Source organism: Hemitrygon akajei, chromosome 28, assembly GCF_048418815.1.
Source record: "Hemitrygon akajei chromosome 28, sHemAka1.3, whole genome shotgun sequence".
In the NCBI taxonomy this organism is placed as follows: domain Eukaryota; kingdom Metazoa; phylum Chordata; class Chondrichthyes; order Myliobatiformes; family Dasyatidae; genus Hemitrygon; species Hemitrygon akajei.
In genome coordinates, this window is record NC_133151.1 from 10,195,267 (window position 1) to 10,219,837 (window position 24,571).

Consider the following 24,571-nt stretch of genomic DNA (forward strand, 5'->3'; position numbering starts at 1 on the left):
GCCTGAGGGCTCTCTGGGCCTGTACACACTGGAGTTTAGAAGAATGGTGGGATCTCATTGAAACTTACTGTACATCGATAGATTGGACATGGAGAGGATGTTTCCAGTAGTGGGGGAGTCTAGGACGAGAAGACACAGCCTCAGAATACAAGGATGTCCATTTAGAACGGAGATGAAGGGGAATTTCTTTAGCCAGAGGCTGGTGAGTATGTAGAATTCATTGCCACAGACGGCTGTGGAGGCTAAGTTATTGGGTACATTTAAAGTGGAGGTTGATAGGTTCATAATTAGTAAAGGGGTTAAAGGTTACGGGGAGGAGGCAAGTGATTGGAGTTGGGCGGGATAATAAATCATTCAAAGTAAATTTATTATCAAAGTACATATATGTCACCATATACAACCCTGAGATTCATTTTCCTGCAATTCTCAATAAACCCATAACAGAATAATAACCATAATATAATCAGTGAAAGGCTGCACCATCTCGGGCATTGAACCGGAGTGCAAAAGACAAAAAACTCTGAAAATACCAAAAGAAAGAAATAATAATAATAAATAAATAAATAAGCCATCAGTATTGAGAACATGAGGTGAAGAGTCCATAGGCTGCGGGAACTTTTCAATGATGGGGCAAGTTAAGTTGAGTGAAGTTATTCCCTTTGGTTGAGGGGTAGTAACTTTTCCTGAACCTGGTGTTGTGCGTCCGAAGGCTCCTGCATCTTCTTCCCGACGGCAGCAGTGAGAAGAGAGCAAGACCTGGGCGGTGGTGGGGTCCCTCCTGATAGAGGTGTGGGGATGCTCGAAATCATGAGCGCCATATCTAAAAGGCGGGAGGAACTCAGCTAGTCAGTCAGCATCTATGGAGAGGAATAAACGGGCAACGTTTCCTGCTGAAAGGGGTCAGTCCTGATGAAGTCTCGGCCTGAAACGTGGACTCTTTATTCCTCCCCCTGGTTTCTGCCTGACCTGCTGAGTTCCTGTGTGTGTGTGTGTGTATGTGTGGTGACTGACAGAAAATGACACAGTGATTCTTGGCATGAGGAACTCTTCTAGGTAGCAGCAGGACATATGAAAACACAGCAGGACAGTCAGTGTCAGCGTAGGTATGAGGTGTGGAGTGTAAGTGAAACACCCAGGTTTCCTTGGCTGCGTAAGTCTATGGAAGACAACCTTCGGCCCCACCAAACTCATGAGATTGAGACGCGCTCGATCCCACCCCAAACCCCGGTTTGTGTGGATGCTGTGTAATTGGCCAGCCTGTTACAAATTAGTGCCACAAAATAACAGACAGTACACTTCATACGGTTCAAGGAATTATATTTATGAATCTTAATGAAAGGGTTAGTAAAGAATAACAGAAAGAAAAGGGCCCATTTTAATTGAACAGTCAAGTATGCACAAGTCGGAGTTCATCTTGAACTTCTCTGTCACTCACGCGCTGGGCCCTCGGTCAGCGTGGAAGCTCACGCCACCTTCCGAACGTCGTTCGCAATCCGTCTCGAACAAACGGGTCTCCCACCGGGTCGAATCCTACGACCGGTTCTCCCCAGTGTCTTCTCTCTTTATCTCCTCTCGAAGAAAAGCCCCAAGCCCAGCCTTAGAGGCCCTCTCAAGAGAAACCTCCCCTTAATCCGACCATCCTAGTTGGATAGCACACGTCTCTCCTCATTTTTTATCTCCAACAGTAACCCAAACAAGCTGAAAACAGGACAGACTGCTCTTACAGAACTGCCGAAATTGAATCCATACCACGTAACAGTAAAAATATCAACCAGGGCATTACATAAGTGTAAGGTGACCAGATCATAAGTGGTGCCAAGGGGCCATGGAGAGGAATGGCTGGCGTGGATGTGTGGTTTAATGCGTGGAGGTGTTGATCGGACTGACAGCTCGTGAGAAGTAACAGTTACTGAATCTGGTGCTCCTGGCATGGACGCCACGAAGCCTCCTCCCTGATGGGAGTGGGATCAACAGTCCATGACCAGGGGAGGGTGTGATCCTTCGTGATGTTGCTGTTCTCTTCCCAGCATTTTTGTGTATGTATGTCCTTGACAGCGGGTGATGAGATGGGCAGTTTAATCCACCCGTTACCCTGTCCGCTACATTTTCCATCTTTTCTTGAAAAACTGAAGGCTTTCATTGCCCTTGACACTGAGTACAGAAGATGGAATGTTACGTTGCAGTTGTACAAGATGTTGCTTTACGATGGTTTATCGTCATCCTTCAATTTGTTGTTCAGTCGTTAAGTCGAGTCCGACTCTTCATGACCTCAGAGGGTTTCCATGGCAAGACACGGATACGGAAGTAGATTTCTTTCGCGCAGATACTGCCACTGCCCAGGCTAGGACCTGGCTGGGGTTTGAACCCAGGACCATCTGCCTTGAAGTCCAGAGCTGATACCACCACACCACCAGCCGGCCCTATTCTTCAGCACACGACTGTAAAGGAGATAAAACTGATTGTTACTCCGGATCCGATGCAGCATAAAAAAGCACACAATAAGCATAAAGAATACAATTTTAAAATCAGAATAAATATAAATACAGTCCGCCCTCCTTATCCACGAGTTCTGCATGCACGGGTTCAACCAACCGCGGATCGGGAAAACCCGGAAGTTCTCTCTTCAGCACTCATTGTTTGAGCATTGTTCACCTCGCGTCTTGTTCGGTCGCTACTTTGTTTCTGTGAAAAAATGGCTCCTAAAAAGCAATTAAGTGGTCAAAGCAATTCCTCAAAGGCTAAGAGGGAGCATAAAGTGCTATCCCTCACCGCGAAAGTAGAAATCTTAGCTCTTTTGAAAAGTGGCATGTTGCTTGCGGAAGTGATCCTCTGCCCTCAACCTCCACAGATCCCGACTCTATTATTGAGCCTCCTCCAAAACATCCTTATTCCCTAAACAATACAGTATAACAACTATTCACATAGCATTTCCATTGTATTAGGTATGTTACGTACCCGTGGGTATCTTGTACTTGTCACATGACAGTGGTGTTGAAGCTATATTGGACTTAAGGTAGTGGTCTTGTGATGGTGGAGTGACGTCATTTTCCCGCCAGTAGAGGTCATGTGACAGTTTTTTTTTTACAAAGTATAAAAGGAGGACCCCTCCCTGTGAGGAGGGGCAGTTCGTGGCTGGATTTGCCATTTTGACTCCATGCCACTGCGTGGTCCAATATTATGATGCAGTTTGGTTGAAAGATGGAATTTTATTTAATGCCTAAAGTTTAAAAGGTCATTGCTGGCAGTTTCTTTATAATACTGCCAGTTAAAAATCAGTGGAGAGTGAAGATCGGAGTTCGGGAGCTAAAAGATCGAGGAAAGTCGATTTCGACGGTGAAACAGGTTCGACCTTGTTTGATCCTCATTCGGAAGGAATTCGTTGGCTGTGCCCGTGGTAACCCCTGCAAATAATAGCAGAAAGGGTTGGGTACAGTTTTGTCAAGGAAATGTCAGTGCCTTTAAGCCGTTTCATTTTCATCTTCGTAAATTCTCCGGGAAAAGTATAGTTCGACTGGGAACCGCAGCAACACAACGTGAAAGAGAATTTAAATCGTCTAAAAAGTCTCTCCTTTAATGGACTGTAAGCATTTTGAACTGTTGCAGTACTACTTCGAAGAACTGATTTTGCAACATCACTTTAAGAACTGTTTTCGCTTTATTCCTTTAAGAACTGTTTAAGCTTTATCGCCTTAAGAACTGTTTAAGCTGCCGCACAGCAGTTGATTTCCGGTTACGTTAGTCATTTGTTTACTTTTTGGGGGTTTGTTTTTCAGTGTTTAATAAATGTTTTATTTGTTATAAAAAACCCTGCCTCACTCATATATTTATTGTTGCTGAATCCATAACAAGTATTATAGGTACTGTAATCTAGAGATGATTAAAAGTATTACTCGAAAGCAACACAAGTGAATCTGCAGATGCTGGAAATAAAAACACAAAATGCCGGCAGAACTCAGCAGGCCAGACAGCATCTATGGGAGGAGGTAGTGACGACATTTCGGGCCGAGACCCTTCATCAGGAGTCATTGTTTGAGCATTACTCGTGAGCAAAGTATTACTCGTTGTTTGAGCACTGTTCGCCTCGCATCTCGTTTGTTCGCTACATGCGTTGTGAGTGCGAGGAAGGAGCTTAAGGCTAGTAAGGGATGGCGGGCTGGCTATGTAAAGTGCTGCAGCCTCAAGAACTTAAAGATCACGGGAGAATCGGGATCGGCTGATCCGAGGCGGCATCAGTGTTCCCAGAAGAGCTACAATGGTGGCGTCTGTACTGAACATGTACAGACTTTTCTTTGTCATTATTCCCTAAACAATACAGTATAACAATGAATTACAAAGCATTTACATTGTATTAGGTATTATAGGTAATCTAGAGATAATTTAAAGTATACGGGAGGATGTGCGTAGGTTAAATACAAATACTGCGCCATTTTATATAAGGGACTTGAGCATCCGTGTTTTTTTAGTATCCACAGGGGGTCCCGGAACCAATCTCCCATGGATAAGAAGGGCCGACTGTATAAAAGAAATCCAAAAAACCCAATGTACGAGTAACTGTTATATGTATAGACTGATTGTATATTCATAGAGTGACGCTGGGTGACATTTATATACTGGTGGTGCTCCCAATGCGGCCTCCTCCTCATTGGTAAGGCCCGTAGTAAATTGGGGGACCGCTTCGTCGAGCCCCTCTGGACCATCCGCCACAAACTGGACTTCCCGGTGACCGAGCATTTTAATTCCCATTCCCATTCCCGCTCCAACATGTCAATCCAAAGCCTCCTCTTGTGCCAAGACGAGGCCGCCCTCAGGGTGCAGGAGCAACACCTTATATCCCGTCTGGGTAGCCTCCAACCTGATGTCATGAATATCGATTTCTGCTTCCAGTAAACAAATCCCCTTACAGCAATTTTTGGGATCATTCTATCAGAAGCAGGAGATATTCCTGTTTCTGCTCAACAGATGATAGCTTTTACAACTTTATTGGCTGAGAGGCATTTTGCTTAACTGGAAGGATTCTAATCCACCTACTATTATTCATTGGCTTTCCTCCGTTATGTCCTGTTTAAGTTCGGAGAAAATAAGAAGTCGGACATTTGATACATCCTCTAAATTGGAGGAAACTTGGCGACCTTTTATTCAATATTTTCATATGCTCTGATTTATGGCCCTTCCAGTTACCTTTTCAAAGTTTTGGATTTGATCAGAAAGTTCTTCCTTGTTTCTTCTTGCTTCCACTCTCAGTGTGAGCTGGCCAGTTCTTTTTTGTGTGTGTGTTTTGGGGTTTATTTTCTGTATGTTTCAATTATAAAAGTTTCTTTATCTTTTTTCTTTCTTTTATGGATAAGAAGAGAATCAATTATCTTTTTCTTTATTATATACTATTAGATTAATACTATGTACGTTCTTGATAATGTTTATTTTTCCTTTTATTTGAACTGTTATTGATATAGATATTTGTGATAATTCTCCTCTTGTTTATATATCTGTACTCTTTTATTTAACTAATAAAAAGATTGATAAAGAAAGAAACAAATCCCTCCCCCCCCCCATTCCCCACTTTGATCTTTCACTTCTTCTCACCTGCCTATCACTTCCACCCAGGTCCTCCCCCCCCAACTTCCCTTTCTTCTCTGGTCCACTCTCCTCTCTTATCAGATTCCTTCCTCTCCAGCCCTTGACCTTTCCCACCCGCCTGGCTTCACCCATCACCTTCCAGCTATCCTCCTTCCCCTCCCCTCACCTTTTTATTCTGGCATCGTCCCCCTTCCTTCTCGGTCCTGATGGAGGGTCTCAGCCCAAACGTCGACTGTCTATCAATCTCTGTAGATGCTGCCTGACCTGCTGAGTTCCTTCAGCATTCTGTGTGTGTCTGTGTTGCAGCGGGGAGTGCTCATCAGCCTGATAACTTGGGGAAGTGACAGTCTTTGAGTCCCGTCTTCCTGGCGTGAATGCACCGTAACCCGATGGGAGTGGGACAGACAGTCCACGAGCAGGATGTGTCTGGGATCCCTCAAGATATTAACTGGTGCCTCGAAAGAAGCCAGGCATTTCAGACTCTGTGAATCGAACTGAAATGAATTTATTGGATTTAGCATTTAAAAAAAATTATTCTTCTCTCACCTTCCTTCATCCCTGCCCCTCTTTAATAGCTCCAGCAAGTCCGAAGAGCAGCGATACTGGGAGCAGTTCCGCTACCCAACAGAAGACAGTGAATCCTATCGGGGCACAAGGAAGCGCAAGAAGAACCTGAAGGCCTTTGGTTACTGTGTCTTCATTATGTTGGCTGGAGTATTCATCCACTACGTTGGCTTCAGGTATGCTTGAATTTCCTGCCCTTTCTCAGCCGTACCATAACATGAAAACTTGATGCAGTTAATGTATTTTTCACACACACACATCTATTTTCACCTTATACTGGTGTTTATTGTGTGGAGAGCGTCATATCTGGTCTCTTCACTGTCTGGTATGGAGGGACCATTGCACCGGATCAGAGGGTTGCTGTTAAAATACGCGGAAAAGAAAGTGCTGGAGTCACTCAGGACTGTTTATCGGGTGTGTCAAAAATCAAACTGACAAAAATCAGTGAAAATAGCAAAAAAGGCTGTAGTGCTCGGTGCCCAGTAGGATGATGAACTGATAAGCGAGGCTTTGGGCCTACTCCGGGCTGCTCTGAGGATCTGAGGACTCAATTTGCATCGAAATGCTGTTTCTTGCTTCAATTGTTTCCTTGATTTGCATTTTTTTCCCTTTCTCTCGCGCGCCGGGTGTTGGCCTTTAATTTCTTCTCTTTAACTGGGTTCTTCCGTTTTGCCTATAAGCAGCTAAATCTCAGGGTTGTATCATTGATATGAAGCCCCCCTGGTTTCCTTGGCTGCTGAGTCTGGGGAAGGCACTGTCCAGTCCCACCGAACTCGTGAGTTTGAGACGGCTCCCCGTCCCAAAGCCCGGTTTGCATGGATGCTGTGTGATTTGCCGCACTATTACAAATTAGTGCCACGGAATAACAGGCAGTACACCGCATGCGATTCAAGGAATTATATTTATGAATCTTAACTAAAGGGTTAGTAAACAAAAACAAAAAGAGAAGGGCCAATTTTAATTAAACAGTCAAATAGGCACAAGTTGGAGGTCAGAGTTTCTCCATAGTCACTGATCCTCAATCGATCCTGCCCCTGGTTTCATCGAATCACGGTCCCCTCCGGGTCGAATCCTATGATCTCTTCTCTCCTGCATCTTCCCTCTTCATCTCCTCGCCAACCTTAGTGTCCCTCACCATAGAAACCTTCCCTCAGCTCTACCATCCCAATTGGATGGCACACATTTCTCCTTATCCCTTATCTTCAGCAATAACCCAAACAGGCTGAAAACAGAACAGAATGCTTGTACAGAACTGCCAAATGAAACACCTACAGCATAGCAGTAAAAATATCAACCAGGACATTACATAAACATACTTTGATAATAAATGTACTTTGAATCTTTGAAGAAAGCTGCCAATATTTGCAGGAAGATATCTTCCAGAAAGCACAGTAAAAGCTCCATACTATTTTTGTCCAGTGTAAACTCATGGCATCTGTGATCACTGTTTCCCTACTGAGAGCTCAGAGCGCACACAAAATGCTGGAGGAACTCAGCAGGCCAGGCAGCATCTGTGGAAAAGAGTATTGCTGACATTTCGGCCCGAGATGCTGACTGTATGCTTTTCTGTAGTGCTATCGTGTTTGCTGTTGTGTGCTGGGGCAGCAGGCTGAGGGTAGCTGACACCAACAGAATCAACAGACTCATTTGTAAGGCCAGTGATGTTGTGGGGGTGGAACTGGACTCTCTGATGGTGGTGTCTGAAAAGAGGATGTTGTCCAAGTTGCATGCCATCTTGGACAATAACTCCCATCCACTCCATAATGTACTGGTTAGGCACAGGAGTACATTCAGCCAGAGACTCATTCCACCGAGATGCAACACTGAGCGTCATAGGAAGTCATTCCTGCCTGTGGCCATCAAACTTTACAACTCTTCCCTCGGAGTGTCAGACACCCTGAGCCAATAGGCTGGTCCTGGACTTATTTCCACTTGGCATGATTTACTTAATATTATTATTATTATTAAATTATTTATGGTTTTATATTGCTATATCACTACACTATTCTTGGTTGGTGCGACTGTAACGAAACCCAATTTCCCAGGGGATCAATAAAGTATGTCTGTCTGTCTGTCTGTCTGCCTGGCCTGCTGAGTTCCTCCGGCATTTTGTGTGTGTTACATTGGTCATTAGTGTTCAACATCGAGAACATCTTCAAAAGGCGATGCCTCAAAACGGCGGCATCCATCATTAAGGACCCACACCACCCAGGACATGCCCTCTTCTCATCACCACCATCAGAGCAGAGGTACAGGAGCCTGAAGACCCACACTCAGTGTTCCCACAACAGACCCACAAACACTCCCTCACCATTCGCTCTCTTTTTGCCCAAATTATTTAATTTAACCTTTTTGTGCGTGTTTCTTATTGTAATTTATGGTGCTTTTTTATGCATTGCACTGTGACAAATTTCTTGACGTATATCAGTGGTAATAAGCCTATTTCTGATTCTGATGCTGAAGTTCCTTTCCTTCTGCTGCCAGTCTCTCAAGTTAACCCAGAGTAGAATGCCAGGACAGTGCGGCAGAAGCTTTTTTACACGTTGTGCGTACCCTCTTCCCCTCTCTGGTTTCTCCTATCACCTACTTCCTCTCCTCTCCCCCCCCCCCCCCCACCTTCTTACTCTGACCTCCAATCTCTTTTCTTCCCAGTCCTGATGAAGGGTCTCAGCCTGAAACGTCGGCTGTTCACTCTTTTCCATAGATGCGGCCTGGCCTGCTGAGTCCCTCCACCATTTTGCGTGTGTTGCTTTGATTTCCAGCGTCTGCAGATTTTCTCTTGCTTGCGCGTATATTTTGGAGCGTTTGTTAGGATGTCAGAGGGAGCTCTACATAGCATCTAAATCATGCTACCCCGGTGAGTCTGTGAACAGCCATTGACCACTGCTGCACACAGGGATGTGTGGGGTGACAATGCAGTCAAAATTTTCCAAAGACACCTTGGATAAGCTACAGGATCCCCCCTGCTATGAAACCGTTTGTAAGCTGAAATGTCGTAAAGCGAAGAAGCAATTGCCATTAATTTATATGGGAAAAATTTTTGAGCGTTCCCAGACCCAAAAAATAACCTACCAAATCAAACCAGTTAACACGTAAAACCTAAAATAACACAAGCATATAGTAAAAGCAGGAATGATAGGATAAATATACAGCCTATATAAAGTAGAAATATTGTATATACGGTGTAGTTTCACTTATCAGAATCCGGAAGACAGCAAGCCAAAATTAATTTGGAGAAAAAAATCGGCACGTACACGTAAGCGCACACAACTGCCCGCACAAGGCTTCACGGTCATAGTAGTCTTTCTCGGGGTAAACACACCAGGCGTCTTTCTCTCATAAAAGCGAAAATCCTCTTTGGTTAGCAAAAACAGATACTAGTGTAGGTCTTTCGTAACAGCAAGCTGTCGTAAAACGAACGTTCGAAAAACGGGGGCCACCTGTATATCTTTAATACCCACGCAGTGACCAGTCTATCAGGCATACCTGTACACCTGCTCGTTAATACAAATATCTAATCAGCCAATCACGCGGCGGCAACTCAATGCATAAAAGCATGCAGACACGGTCAAGAGGCTCGGACCAAAGATCAGAATGGGGGAAGAAATGTGATCTAAGTGATTTTGACCGTGGGATGTTGGTGCCAGATGGAGTGGTTTGATGATCTCAGAAACTGGTGATTTCCTGGGATTTTCACGCACAGCAATCTCTAGAGTTTACGGAGAACGGTGCGAAAAACAGAAAAAAAGCATCCAGTGAGAGGCAGTTCTGAGGATGAAAATGCCTTGCTAATGGGAGAGGTCAGAGGAGAATGGCCGGACTGGTTCAAGCTGACGGGAAGGCGACAGTAACTCGAATCTCCACATGTTACAATAGTGGTGCGCAGGAGAGCATCTCTGAATGCACAACACGCCCGATCTGGACGTCCGTGGGTTACGGCAGCAGAAGAACACGGAGAGACTCTCAGTGGCCATTTTATCAGATACAGCAGGTGCCTGATAAAGTGGCCACTGAGTGTGGCAAAGTCTTGAGGCGTTGAACAGGCAGTAACTAGGTGAAAAAAGCCGAGAGTGACGAGGGCGGAAAGGAAGCATTGTGGTCAGTGTGGTGGCAGTGATGGGGATTCAGCATAGCAACACTCATGGCCTGCCCCCCAGTACAATCCTTGCCGGTTCGATTTGACGCTGAGCGGTGCATTGTTTCGAAGGACCACTGACAAGTGGAGCTGATTTTTCTTCCTTTCTCTCCTCGGACTGCGCCGGTTGGCGGTGCAAGCGTCTCCGCTCCTTCGTCTCCGCCGCGCCCCTGATCTCAGGACGCGTCTTCCCTTCGCAGGCCGGGTTCCCCTTCCTCCACCGCTGGTGCTGCCCTCACCCGCATCGCCTCCATTTCCCGTACATCCGCCCTCACCCCGTCTTCCCGCCACCTTGCCAGCGATAGAGCCCCTCGCGCCCTTACCTCCTGGCCCATGAGCCTCCACACCCAACACGTCATTCTCTGCAACTTCCGCCGTTTCCAAAGGGGTCCTACTACCAAACATACCTTTACCTCCCCCTGTATCATTTCCCCAGGGATTGCTTCCTCCGTTATCCCTCGTCCATTTGTCCCTCTCCACTAATCTCCCTCCCGGCACTTATCCCTGCAAGCGGCCAAATTGCTGCACCTGCCCATTCACCTCCTCCCTCACCTCCATTCAGGTCCCTGAACAGTCCTTCCAGATGAGGCAATGCTGAGAACCTTCTGGGGGTCGTCTGATGTGTCCGGCGCTCCTGATGCAGCCCCCTCTACATCAGTGAGACCCGTCGCAAACTGGAGGGCCGCTTCGTCGAGCACCTCCACACCATCCGCCAAAAGTGGAACTTACTGGTGGCAAAACGTTTTAAATCCGATTCCCATTCCCGTTCTGACGTGCCGGCCAAGACGAGGCCCCCCTCAGGGTGGAGGAGCAACACCTCGTATTCCATCTGGGTAGCCTCCAACCTGATGGCATTGATTTCTCCTCTGGTACCTTTATCTTTCCCACCTACCTGACTTCATCTATCACCTTCTAGTTATCCTCCTTCCCCTCCCCCCCAGCTTCTGAAACCGTCGTCTCTCCCCCTTCCTTTCCAGTCCAGAAGAAGGGTCTTGGCCCGAAACATCAACTGTCTATTCATTTCCATAGACGTTGAGTTCCTTCAGCATTGTGTATGTGTGTGTGTGTGTATTGCATTTCACTGCATGTCGCTCATGACAAATAAAGCTAATCTTTAAAAGGGCCATTTCTGCGGGTTTGATCAAAGAGAGGGCATTTAAGGAGGGCCTTGAGTTAGTGGGAAGCCGAACACAGTGATCAGCGGAAGGGCGGAGAACATACTTAAAGTTTGGGAGTAACTGGCGGGCGGAGTGAGAACGAGCAGAGCCACAGGAAAGAGTGGGACCGGAAGGTCACGAGCAGTGAAACCGTGCAAGCATTTGAACCCCCGGGTGAGAACCATGACGTCTGAAGCGCTGCTGTTCCTGCGGCAGTGGCCCTCTGACTTGCCGAGCCTTCATTCATCCCCTCCTTTCAGACATGGGCGCAGGATTTTTAACATCACAATGAGCATGCACAAAGAGCTTTTTCATTTTCGAGCGAATGCCTCATTTGCATCGAGCTTTGAAAGTCGGATTTGGGCACCAGAATGAGAAATATGAGCAGGCTTCTTTCCCTCGTGTGTATTCCCCAGCCGACCAGCGTACTCTAGATTCCCGGCATTTTCTCTTCTCATCATTTCCAACTCCTACGACTGTTAATCATTCAGAGTGACACGAAGGCAGTTTGAGGAGATCTGCTGTTCCACCTAAAGCACTCGCAAATTTCTACAGATGTACCATGGAGAGCATTCTGACTGGCTGCATCACCGTCTGGTTTGGCAGTGGGGGGTGGTGTGCTGGGGGCTACTGCACAGGATCGAAGTGAGCCGCAGAGAGTTGTAAACTCAGTCAGCTCCATCATGGACACCGGCCTCCGTCCTATCCAGGACATCTTCAAGGAGCGGTGCCTCAGAAAGTCAGTGTCCATCATTAAGGACCCCCATCACCCAGGACATGCCCTCGTCTCATTGTCACCATCAGGGAGGAGGTACAGGAGCCTGAAGACACACACTCAACGATTCAGGAACAGCTTCTCCCCCTCTGCCATCAGGGAGGAGGTACAGGAGCCTGAAGACACACACTCAACGATTCAGGAACAGCTTCTCCCCCTCTGCCATCCGATTTCTGAATGGACACCGAACCCATGATCACGACCTCACTACTTTTTTATTTCTATTTTTGCACTACTTACTTAATTTAACTATTTGATATATATACACACACACTTATTGTTGTTCAAAGGTTCAAAGGTACAATTTAAAGTCAGAGAAATGTATACAATATACATCCTGAAATGCTTTTTCTTCACAAACATCCACAAAAACAGAGGAGTGCCCCAAAGAATGACGACAGTTAAATGTTAGAACCCCAAAGTCCCCCCCAGCTCCCCTCCCTCCCACACGTAAGCGGCAGCAAGCAACGATCCCCCCCTCCCCCCCACCGGCAAAAAAAATAGCATCGGCACCCATCACCGAGCACTTGAAGTGCGAGCAAAGTAACAGCAAAGACACAGACTTGCAGTTACCCCAAAGACTTCGCGTTTCACCCGGTATTCGACATCCCACAGGCTCTCTCTCTCTCTCCCTAATAAGGGAGAAAGAGGTGTCTCCATTTTCCCAGCCAGCGGGGAGACATAGCAACAACTCACAGTATTTCTTCTATCACTATGTAATGCATTCAAATGCTGCCGCAAAGACAACAATTTTCACGACATATGCCGGTGATATTAAACCTGATTCTGACTTTGAGAATGAAAGGGCTTGGGTCAATTTAGAACTGGGAGTAATGATGCTAGTTAGCCTGTAAATTTTACGCACCAAAGCGTGGAGAGCAGTCCCGACCGGTCACATCGCCGTCTGGTCAGGAGGGGCCACTACACAGGGTCAGGAAAAGGCTGCAGGGAGTCGTAAACTCAGCCCGTCATGGGCACTGGCCTCCCCAGCATTGCTTTGAGTTTCAGATTTTGTATAAAACACTTGAAAACTATTATGGATGTACTGCGGAGAGCATTCTAACTGTACTGCATCACCGTCTGGTATGGGTGGGGGGGCTACTGCACAGGATCAAAGTAAGCTGCAGAGTTGTAAACTCAGTCAGCTCCATCATGGGCACCGGCCTCCGTCGTATCCAGGACATCTTCAAGGAGCGGTGCCTCAGAAAGGCAGCGTCCATCATTAAGGACCCCCATCACCCAGGACATGCCCTCTTCTCATTGTTACCTTCAGGAAGGAGGAACAGGAGCCTGAAGGCACACACTCAACGATTCAGGAACAGCTTCTTCCCCTCTGCCATCCGATTTCTGAATGGACATTGAACCCATGAACACTACTTTTTTATTTCTGTTTTTACACTACTTATTTAATCTAACTGTAAGTCACAGTTTTTTCTCTCTATTATCATGTATTGCATTGTACTGCTGCCGCAAAGTTAACAAATTTCACGACGTACGCCGGTGATATTAACGATGATTCTGATTCTGATCGAGATCAAAGTTAAAAAGGCAGCGTCCATCATTGTGGACCTCCAGCGCCCAGGGCGTGCCCTCTTCTCATTGCTCCCATCAGAGAGGGGACGCAGGAGCCTCGACGTTCCAGCGACAGCTTCTTCCCTCCACCATCACCAGACCAGCTCAGTGACCAGGTGGGCTTCGCGGTACTGGCGACCCCGGTTCAATTCCCGCCGCCACCTGCAGGGAGCGTGTACGATCTCCCCGTGACGGCGGGGTTTACTCCGGGTGCTCCGGTTCCCTCCCACAGCGCAAAGATGAACATGTTATAGGTTAATTGGTCAATATAAATCGTCCTGTGATTAGGCTAGGGTTAAATCAGGGGTCTCCGGGCGGTGCGACTCAAAGTGGGCTGGAAGGGCCTAACCTGCGCAGTATCTCAATAAGTAAATTAACAACCTAAAAACATTACCTCACATCTTTCTTTGGCTCTCTTTTTACACTACTTAATTAATTTAATTTATATATTGTCGTGTTTACGATTTAATTTTTGTACTGCAGTGTCCTGTTGCCATAGCAACAGCTTTTACAGCACACATCAGTGTTATTAAACGGGATTCTGATTCTGCTTCGGGCCGCAGTTCAATGAACCTTTGTGGATTGTGTTGAGAATGCTAAATGCGTCGCCGTTTCGCCCTCCCCACAGTAAGACGATTACTGTGTACTGCTTTGACCTTCTCCCAGAGTAACCTCTTTGTTCGTTTATGTGCCCTGTTATGTCCACAGGGCAGTGCACAGACAATCCGATGTCTTTTTTGTTTCCAGCGCGTTCCTTTTTAACACAGTTGCGCTATGGCACGCTGCCAGTAAAGAGGACATTTGCCTCTGGCGAACACTCTTAATCAAACAGTGCAGTCTTCTGAAGTCAGACAAAATTCAAGCTCGATCTAACACCAAAGTTTGTATATGTCACCGTACTACACTAGGCATAACGGTCAGCACGGTGCGTTACAGTACCGACTATCGGGGTTCGATTCCCGCCGCTGCCCGCGAGGAGTTTGTACGTTCTCCCCATGACCGCGTGAGTTTCCTCCGGGTGTTCCGGTTTCCTCCCGCAGTCCAACGACGTGCCGGTTGGTAGGCTAATCGGTCACTGTAAATTGTTCCCCTGATTGGGCTGGGGTTAAATTGAGGGATTGCTGGGTGGCATGTATCTCAATAAAAAACAATGAATATTACCCTGAGATTTATTTCCTTGTGGGCATTCATACTGGAAGAAAGAAGAGAGACGAACAATCTCTCTGAAACAGAAGACAAACTGTGCAAATTAACAACTAACTAACTAGCTAATACTGAGAGCGGAGTCTGTACAACCAGTTGTGGAACCAGTTTGGCGTTGAGGTGAGCGAGGTTGTCCACACTGGTTCAGGAGCCTGATGATTGAGGGGTAATAACTGCTGTCTGGTGTGGGAACTAAGGCTCCTGTACCTCCTTCCCGGTGGCAGTGAGAAGAGAGCACGGCCTGGAAGGTGCCTTCTTGTGCTGGCACATCCTGTAGGTGTCCTCGATGGCGGGGAGGGCATTGCCTGCGATGGTCTGGGCCTTGTCCACCGTTTCCGTTCCGTTCCTGGGCGGTGGCATTCCCACACGAGGCTCTAATGCAACCGCTCAGGATGCCCTCCGCTACAGAAGTTCGTCACAGTTTCAGAGGACATGCAAAGTCTGCGCAGACGTCTCAGGGAGGAGAGGAGCTTCGTGCCTTCTTTGCGATAGTTACGTGCCTTCACAAAGAAGGCACGACAGATATTGTGCTCGTGAACAATACCAAGCGCAGACATTAGGTGCATTAGCACCACGAGAGATCTTTGACCGAGCCCTGCTATCAGTCTCATAATTCCGTCACAGCCTTTTGTTTCTTTCCTCTTTGGTGCACAGATCCAATTCCCTTTTGAATTTGCTTTCACTGCCCTTTCAGGCACTGCACATCCCGTTCCAGATCATAATAAACTCACTGCGTAAAAATATTTTTCTTCATCTCCCCTTTGGTTTTGTGCCAATTACTTTTGATCTGTGTCCTTTGGTTACCAAGCCCTGTGCCAGTGAAAACAGTTTCCCCTTATTTACTCTATCAGAGTCCTTGAGTTTTCAATTTCCTCTTTAACTTTTAAAGAGAACAATCCCAGTTACACCAGCCTCTCCAAAAAGAAGTCACAGATTACTAGAGTGTATCTCCCTAGCAATTCACACCCATGCTTGCTCCGAGGAGCTGGAATCTTTTCTGAAACAGGGATCCCAGAAACGAACACGTACCTGTCAAATTAGGGTTTGGGGTACGGGGATGTGGGGAGTTAGAGGTCAGATCAGGGTTTGGGGTATGGGGATGTGGGGAGTTAGATGTCAGATCAGGGTTTGGGGTACGGGAATGTGGGGAGTTAGAGGTCAGATCAGGGTTTGGGGTACGGGAATGTGGGGAGTTAGATGTCAGATCAGGGTTTGGGGTACTGGGATGTGGGGAGTTAATCAGATCAGGGTTTGAGGTACTGGGATGTGGGGAGTTAGAGGTCAGATCAGGGTTTGGGGTACTGGGATGTGGGGAGTTAGGTCAGATCAGGGTTTGGGGTACTGGGATGTGGGGAGTTAGAGGTCAGATTAGGGTTTGGGGTATGGGGATGTGGGGAGTTAGAGGTCAGATCAGGGTTTGGGGTACGGGGATGTGGGGAGTTAGAGGTCAGATCAGGGTTTGGGGTACGGGAATGTGGGGAGTTAGATGTCAGATCAGGGTTTGGGGTACTGGGATGTGGGGAGTTAATCAGATCAGGGTTTGAGGTACTGGGATGTGGGGAGTTAGAGGTCAGATCAGGGTTTGGGGTACTGGGATGTGGGGAGTTAGGTCAGATCAGGGTTTGGGGTACTGGGATGTGGGGAGTTAGATGTCAGATTAGGGTTTAGGGACTGGATTGTGGGAGAGTTAGATGTCAGATTCGGGTTTAGGGACTGGAATATGGGAGAGTTAGATGTCAGGTTAGAATTTCGGGAGTGTGATTATGGTTTGGGGTACTGGGATGTGAGGAGTTAGATGTCAGATTCGGGTTTAGGGACTGGAATATGGGAGAGTTAGATGTCAGGTTAGAATTTCGGGAGTGTGATTATGGTTTGGGGTACTGGGATGTGAGGAGTTAGTCAGATCAGGGTTTGGGGTACTGGGATGTGGAGAGTTAGATGTCAGATTCGGGTTTAGGGACTGGAATGTGGGGAGTTAGAGGTCAGATCAGGGTTTGGGGTACGGGGATGTGGGGAGTTAGAGGTCAGATCAGGGTTTGGGGTACGGGAATGTGGGGAGTTAGATGTCAGATCAGGGTTTGGGGTACTGGGATGTGGGGAGTTAATCAGATCAGGGTTTGAGGTACTGGGATGTGGGGAGTTAGAGGTCAGATCAGGGTTTGGGGTACTGGGATGTGGGGAGTTAGGTCAGATCAGGGTTTGGGGTACTGGGATGTGGGGAGTTAGATGTCAGATTAGGGTTTAGGGACTGGATTGTGGGAGAGTTAGATGTCAGATTCGGGTTTAGGGACTGGAATATGGGAGAGTTAGATGTCAGGTTAGAATTTCGGGAGTGTGATTATGGTTTGGGGTACTGGGATGTGAGGAGTTAGATGTCAGATTCGGGTTTAGGGACTGGAATATGGGAGAGTTAGATGTCAGGTTAGAATTTCGGGAGTGTGATTATGGTTTGGGGTACTGGGATGTGAGGAGTTAGTCAGATCAGGGTTTGGGGTACTGGGATGTGGAGAGTTAGATGTCAGATTCGGGTTTAGGGACTGGAATGTGGGAGAGTTAGATGTCAGGTTAGAATTTCGGGAGTGTGATTATGGTTTGGGGTACTGGGATGTGAGGAGTTAGATCAGGGTTTGGGGTACTGGGATGTGGGGAGTTAGATGTCAGGTTAGAATTTCGGGAGTGTGATTATGGTTTGGGGTACTGGGATGTGAGGAGTTAGTCAGATCAGGGTTTGGGGTACTGGGATGTGGGGAGATAGATGTCAGATTAGGGTTCAGGGACAGGAATGTGGAGGGCTGGAGGTCAGATTAGCATTGAGGGACTGGAATGTTAGGGAGTTAGACCTCAAATTAGGGTTTAGGGTCAGTGCTGGGGGGAGTTAGATATCAGATTAGCATTGAGGGACTGGGATGTTAGGGAGTTAGACCTCAAATTAGGGTTTAGGGTCAGTGCTGGGGGGAGTTAGATATCAGATTAGGATTCAGGGTCTGGGATGTGGGGAATCTAGAGGTCCGGTTTGGGTTTAGTGACAGGGATGTGGGGAAGTTAGAGGTCAGATTAGGGTTTAGGGACAGGGAATTGGGAAAATTAGAGGTTATATTAGGGTTTAGGGACGAATGTGGAGAGTTAGAGCTCAGATTGGAGTTTAGGGAATTCAGAGGTCAGGTTAAGATTTAGGGACAGAGATATGGGCTGCCCCAGGTCAGACAATCATGGCACCAGAATGTGTGGCAAAACTTGTGGGCCACCCCCACTGAGCAGCATTTAGATAGATAGATACTTTATTCATCCCCATGGGGAAATTCAACTTTTTTCCAATGTCCCATACACTTGTTGTAGCAAAACTAATTACATACAATACTTAACTCAGTAAAAAATATGATATGCATCTAAATCACTATCTCAAAAAGCATTAATAATAGCTTTTAAAAAGTTCTTAAGTCCTGGCGGTAGAATTGTAAAGCCTAATGGCATTGGGGAGTATTGACCTCTTCATCCTGTCTGAGGAGCATTGCATCGATAGTAACCTGTCGCTGAAACTGCTTCTCTGTCTCTGGATGGTGCTATGTAGAGGATGTTCAGAGTTATCCATAATTGACCGTAGCCTACTCAGCGCCCTTCGCTCAGCTACCGATGTTAAACTCTCCAGTACTTTGCCCACGACAGAGCCCGCCTTCCTTACCAGCTTATTAAGACGTGAGGCGTCCCTCTTCTTAATGCTTCCTCCCCAACACGCCACCACAAAGAAGAGGGCGCTCTCCACAACTGACCTATAGAACATCTTCAGCATCTCACTACAGACATTGAATGACGCCAACCTTCTTAGGAAGTACAGTCGACTCTGTGCCTTCCTGCACAAGGCATCTGTGTTGGCAGTCCAGTCTAGCTTCTCGTCTAACTGTACTCCCAGATACTTGTAGGTCTTAACCTGCTCCACACATTCTCCATTAATGATCACTGGCTCCATATGAGGCCTAGATCTAAAGTCCACCACCATCTCCTTGGTCTTGGTGATATTGAGATTTATCAACACAAGGGCTAAGCGAGCTCAGGTTTTTCTCTGGATTGAAGGAAGATGAGAGGTAACTTGATATGAAGTATAGATTAAATGGACAGTAATTGACTTTTCCCCAGCATGGAAATGGCTAATACTCAAGGGCATAAACAGAACACAAGTTCTAGAGGCCTTGAAAGTGGGTCCGTCGGTTGTGGAACCAGTTCAGTGTTGAAGTGAGTGAAGTTATCCACACCGGTTCAGGAGCCTGATGGTTTGAGGGGTAATAACTGTTCCTGAACCTGGTGGTGTGGGACCCGAGGCTCCTGCACCTTCTTCCCAATGGCAGCGGTGAGAAGAGAGCATGGTCTGGACGGTGGGGGTCCTGGATGATGGATGCTGCTTTCCCCATGTAGATGGGCTCAATGGTGGGAGGGGAAGGGCTTTGCCTGTGATGTGCCCAGCACTCCTTGTAGGCTTTTCCATTTTGGGCATTGGTTTCCATACCAGGCCATGATGCAACCAGCCAGCATAATCTCCATTGTGTATCCATAGAAGTTTGTCAAAGTTTTCAGACGACAGGCCAAATTCAGTACATCTTCCAGGCTTACATTATAGCTCCTAGTGCTGAGAACAAGCTGTCTTTGAGAGGGGATGTCAAATCAAGTCCTTGTGTGCCATCCCAGTGGACGGAAAAGATCCCAGGGTTTCATTCCCAAGAAGTGCAGGGAAGTTCTCGCTGTGGACTTGCCAAAGTTTCTCTCTCACTCAGCGCCGTTCAGGCATGTGTTCTGGCCCTTATCAGGCTGAGAGGTCCCGAACGGTTGCTGTGGAAAATACTGGCTGTAAATCCTACGTCAGAACAATTCTGAGGCAGGATCAGATTTATAATCGACGGTCTGGGCCGAGACCCTTCATCGGGACTGATGAGGGTCGAGGCCTAGAACGTCAACTCTTGATTCCTCTCCAGAGTTGCGTGTGTGTGTGTGTCTGTCTGTCTCCGGATTTCCAGCATCTGCAGAACCTCTTGTGCTTGTGTGGCTTGAGATTTATAATCGCTGCCCTTTGTGATGTAAAGTTTGTTGCTTTGCCTCAGCCGTGCAGGACAAAGACATTAAGTCACCATAACTTACTAAAACAAACAGTCCAAGCAAAAAGGAATAATGATAAACAAAGGAGATTCTGCAGATGTTGGAAATCCAGAGTGACACGCACAAAACGCTGGAGGAACTCAGGGGAAGAGTAAACAGTCAATGCCTTGGACTCGTATGATGAAGGGGTCTCTGCCTGAACCTTTCCACTCAATGTCAGCAGGACCAAAAGAGTGACTGTGGACTTCAGAAAGCGTAAGGCGAGGGAACACACACCGGTCCTCATAGAAGGATCAGAGGTGATGCCTCAAAAAGGCAGCGTCCATCATTAAGGACCCCCACCACCCAGGTCACGCCTTGTTCTCATTGCTACCATCAGGGAGGAGGTACACACGCAACGATTCAGGAACAGCTTCTTCCCCTCTGCCATCCGATTCCTGAACGGACATTGAACCCGTGAATGCTGCCTCACTACTTTTTTATTCCTGTTTTTGCCCTACTTGTTGAATTCAGCTATTTTATATTGATTCACACTATTCATACTGTAATTCACAGATCTTTTTCTCCTCTGTTACTACGTTTGTATATATTGCCAGTGACTTTAAACCTGAGCAACACACACAAAATGCTGGTGGAACACAGCAGGCCAGGCAGCATCTATAAGGAGAAGCACTGTCGATGTTTCAGGCCGAGACCCTTCATCTGTGTCCTGACGAAGGGTCTCGGCCCAAAACGTCGACAGTGCTTCTCCCGATAGATGCTGCCTGGCCTGCTGCGTTCCACCAGCATTTTGTGTGTGTTGCTTGAATTTCCAGCATTTGCAGATTTCCTCGTGTTGACTTTAAACCTGATTCTGATTGGGTTTCATGAATCGAAAAGTATTGAGTGCAGGAGATGGGATGTTATGTTGAAGTTGTATAAGATATTACTGAGGCCTAATTCAGAGTATTGTGTGCAGTTTTGGTCACCTACCCTCAGGAAAAATGTAAATAAGGTTGAAAGGTCTGGAGGACCTGAGTTATAAGGAAAGATTGAACAGGTTAGGACTTTAGTCCTTGAGGGGAGATTTGATAGAGGTATACAAAATTATGAGGGTATAGATAGGGTAGATGCAAGCAGGCTTTACCCACTGAGTTTGGGTGGGACTACAACCAGAGGTCATGGGTTAAGGGTGAAAGGTGAAAAGTTTAAGAGGAACATGAGGGGAAACTTCTTCACTCAGAGGGTGGTGAGAGCGGGGAACGAGCTGCCAGCACAAGTGGTGCATGTGAGCTCGGTTTCAACGTTTAAGAGAAGTTTGGACGGGTACATGGATGGGAGGGGTATGGAGGGCGGTGGTCCTGGTGCAGACAGATGGGAGTAGGCAGTTTAAATGGTTTTGGCATGGACTAGATGGGCCGAAGGGCCTGTTTCTGTGCTGTACTTTTCAGTGACTCTATGACTCTGAAGTGCTGGAAGAATTCAGCATTTCAGGTAGCATCTATGGAAAGGAAGAAAGATTCAAGGTTTCAGGCTGAGACCCTTCATCAGGACTCGTGTACTGCCTGTTTATTTCTGCTGAGCTCCTCCAGCATCCTGTGTGAGGTAGTGTTCATGGATTCACGGACCTTTCAGAAATCTGATGGCGGAGGGGATTAAGTTGTTTGTGAGTTGTTGAGTGCAGGTCTTCAGGCTTGTTTACCTCCTCCAAGATGGGGTTGGAGGCCTGTGTGTGTGTGTGTGGGAGGGGAGAGAACAGGGCTTTTCTTCGCTGCTGTCTTGTAGCTGTTGCTTGTGTAGTTCTGCTGAACACGGTGGGCGTGCTCCGTTGGCCCCGGGAATGTGTGGTGACACTTGCGGGCTGCCCCCAGCATGGCCTTTGAGTGCGCTGGTTGTTAAACGCAAATGACGCATTTCACTATATGCTTCGATGGGCTTGGGATTAATAAATCTGAATCCAAATCCGAATTTGAAGAAGAGGACGTGCCCAGATGACGAAGGTCCTTGTTGGTGGATTCTGCCTTCTTGCCGGAAGAAGATGGTGCCAGCGAACAAGGCACCCAAGGGCGATGTCCTCCAGACGGTTCACAACACTACTTCTTTCACCTCATTTACAACGTCTCTTCCTTTCAAACATGGTTCTGCTCCTGTTGGAGCCTGTGATCTCCATTTTGGTGCCGTGCTTTCATGCTGACTGAGCGATCTGGTGCTTCTGCCGCCTCCGCGAGGTTTCAAGCTAAGCGTGTGGCCTGGAAGCCTGGAGACAGCATGCGAGCCCAGGATCAGCTCCGTTTCTCGCCTAGGAAGATTTACGTTTTCAAGGCCGGAGCAGAAGGTGAGCGGGCATTCAGCGCCATCGAACAGCTCGCGGCTGCCGGAGGAAGGTCCTTGCATCCTCTCTCTCTCCCTCGAGGCTGTGGGAGGACAGCGCCGAAGTTCTGGGTCTGCGGTTTGTGGATGAGACTCTGTAGTTCCCGTTACAGCGTGGTCCTGGTTTCTAGTCGCTCTTTCTTGTTGTTGCTACCTGGGGCGATTTTGAATCGGGGCAGCCGAACAGGGAGCTGAACTGAGCAAGTCTGGACTCTTTTGATTTTGTGTTTAATATCCTGCGCTTTCTGCACTTTATGGCGGTTGCTTACGCAATATATGCTTGGGGGAAGGTGGTCTGATATTTTTCTTTGAACGGCTGGTTTTCTTTGTTTCGTGGCTGTCTGTGTGGAAGACGAATCTCAGGGTTGTACACTGCGTACATACTTTGAATGGTCTTGAAGTACCAACTATCAAAGTGGGGAGCTTTGTGCCCACGGTGGAGCTGGCTCGCTCTCCGTCCCTCTGCAGCCTCCTCCGATCCTGCACGTTGGAGGCGCCGTCCCAGGAGTCAGAATGCTCTCCACCGTAAATCGATAGAAATTTATAAAAGTCTTCAGTAACATACCTTCCTCTTGATCGCAGCGATGCTTTTGGGACCCGAGATAAATGTTTGCGCCCAGGAATTTGAAGCTGTGCACCCTTTTCGTTGCTGACCCCTCGATGAGGGCTGTTCTCCTGACCTCCTCCCCTTTGTGAGGTCCACAATCAGTTCCTTGATCTTGCTGACACGGAGTGTTTTGGGTATTAAGTGGTTAATGTAGATATCATCAGACAATTGGCACAAGTGAATAGATATATCACAAATCAGGAAGGGTACAGATTTGACCAGTGAATTCTTTTGCCTGTGACACCGCTGACGTTTCGGTCAGCAATGAAGGTCCTCCATCTCTGGCGGTGTTCACGGCTTCCTTCATCATGTCAGTAGCTTCCTCTCGGTTTTCACTACTGTCAGTCACCCAAGTCCCGGGTGGAGAGTCAGGAATACCGTCACACTCAGATGTAGAAGGAGTCTTCATTGCTGTTCCCGTAACAGTTTTGTTTGACTAGTCGGGGTTGTTGGCCCCGAACCTGGAGGACCTGTGGACCACTCTCAGTCTGACCTCTACCCTTTGACCTGTTTGGCATGGGTGACCCTACCAAGAGCCAAAGTACAAAGCCCTGACTCCAGCCAACTTAGCTCTCTGGGTCATCGAGGCACTCAAGCCTCCAAACCCAGTGACAAGGTTGTGGTCCTCTTGGAGGCCGACCAGTGAATAATGAAACTTTAAACTTCAGCTTTCTTTGTCACAGCATGCCCACGACTTACTAACCCTAATCTTTGGATTGTGGGAGGAAACCCACACGGTCACGGGGAGAGCGTACAAACTCCCCACAGACAGCAGCGGGAATTGAACCTGCGTCTCTGGGCACTAAAATGTTAGACAACCTGCTATTCTGTCATGCTGTCCTCACTCTGGAAATCCCAACATTTGAGGAAATTCTAGGGAAAGCAACACACACAGAATGCTGGAGGAACTCAACAGGTCAGGCAGCATCTATGAATATGAATGAACAGCCCCCCACTTGACGTTTTGCCGGTGTCAAATTCTTGTTTTTCCATACACAGAAAACTTAACAGACCTGCTGTTAGGATGTAGCATTCAGGCCCTGACCCATCTAAGATTAGTCATGCTGAGGCTTAATAAAGCACTGGTGAGGCCTCACTTGGAGTATTGTGAGTAGTTTTGGGCCCATTATCTCAGAAAGGAAGTGCTGAAACTGGAGAGGGTTCAAAATGATCCCTGAAATGAACAGCTTGTCATATGAAGAGCGTTTGATGGCTCTGGGCCTGTATTCACCAGAAGAATGAGGGGTGACCTAATTGAAACCTTTGCAATGGTTAAAGTCCTTGATAGAGTGGATGTGGAGAGGACGTTTCCTGTGGTGGGAGAGTCTTGGACGAGAGGACGCAGCCTCAGGATAGAGGGTTGTCCTTTTAGAACGGAGATGAGGAGGAATTTCTTCAGCCTGAGAGTGGTGAATCTGTGGAATTTGTTGCCACGGGCTGCTGTGGAGGCCAAGTGTTTGGGTTTATTTCAGGCAGAGGTTGATGAATTCTTGACTAGTCGGGGAATGAAGGGAGGAGATTGGGACTGAGAGGGAACATGGATCAGCCGTGAT

The 24,571-nt window shown here is 47.3% G+C and overlaps 1 protein-coding gene across 1 annotated transcript in view; it reads left to right on the forward strand.

Moving 5' to 3' along the window:
• dnajc4 (DnaJ (Hsp40) homolog, subfamily C, member 4) overlaps positions 1-24,571 on the forward strand; it is a 227,446-nt gene that overhangs the window by 96,576 nt on the left and 106,299 nt on the right. The window contains exon 3 of the mRNA XM_073031176.1: positions 6,150-6,314. Within this exon, the coding sequence (XP_072887277.1) occupies positions 6,150-6,314 (165 nt within the window). The remainder of the gene's footprint in view (positions 1-6,149; positions 6,315-24,571) is intronic.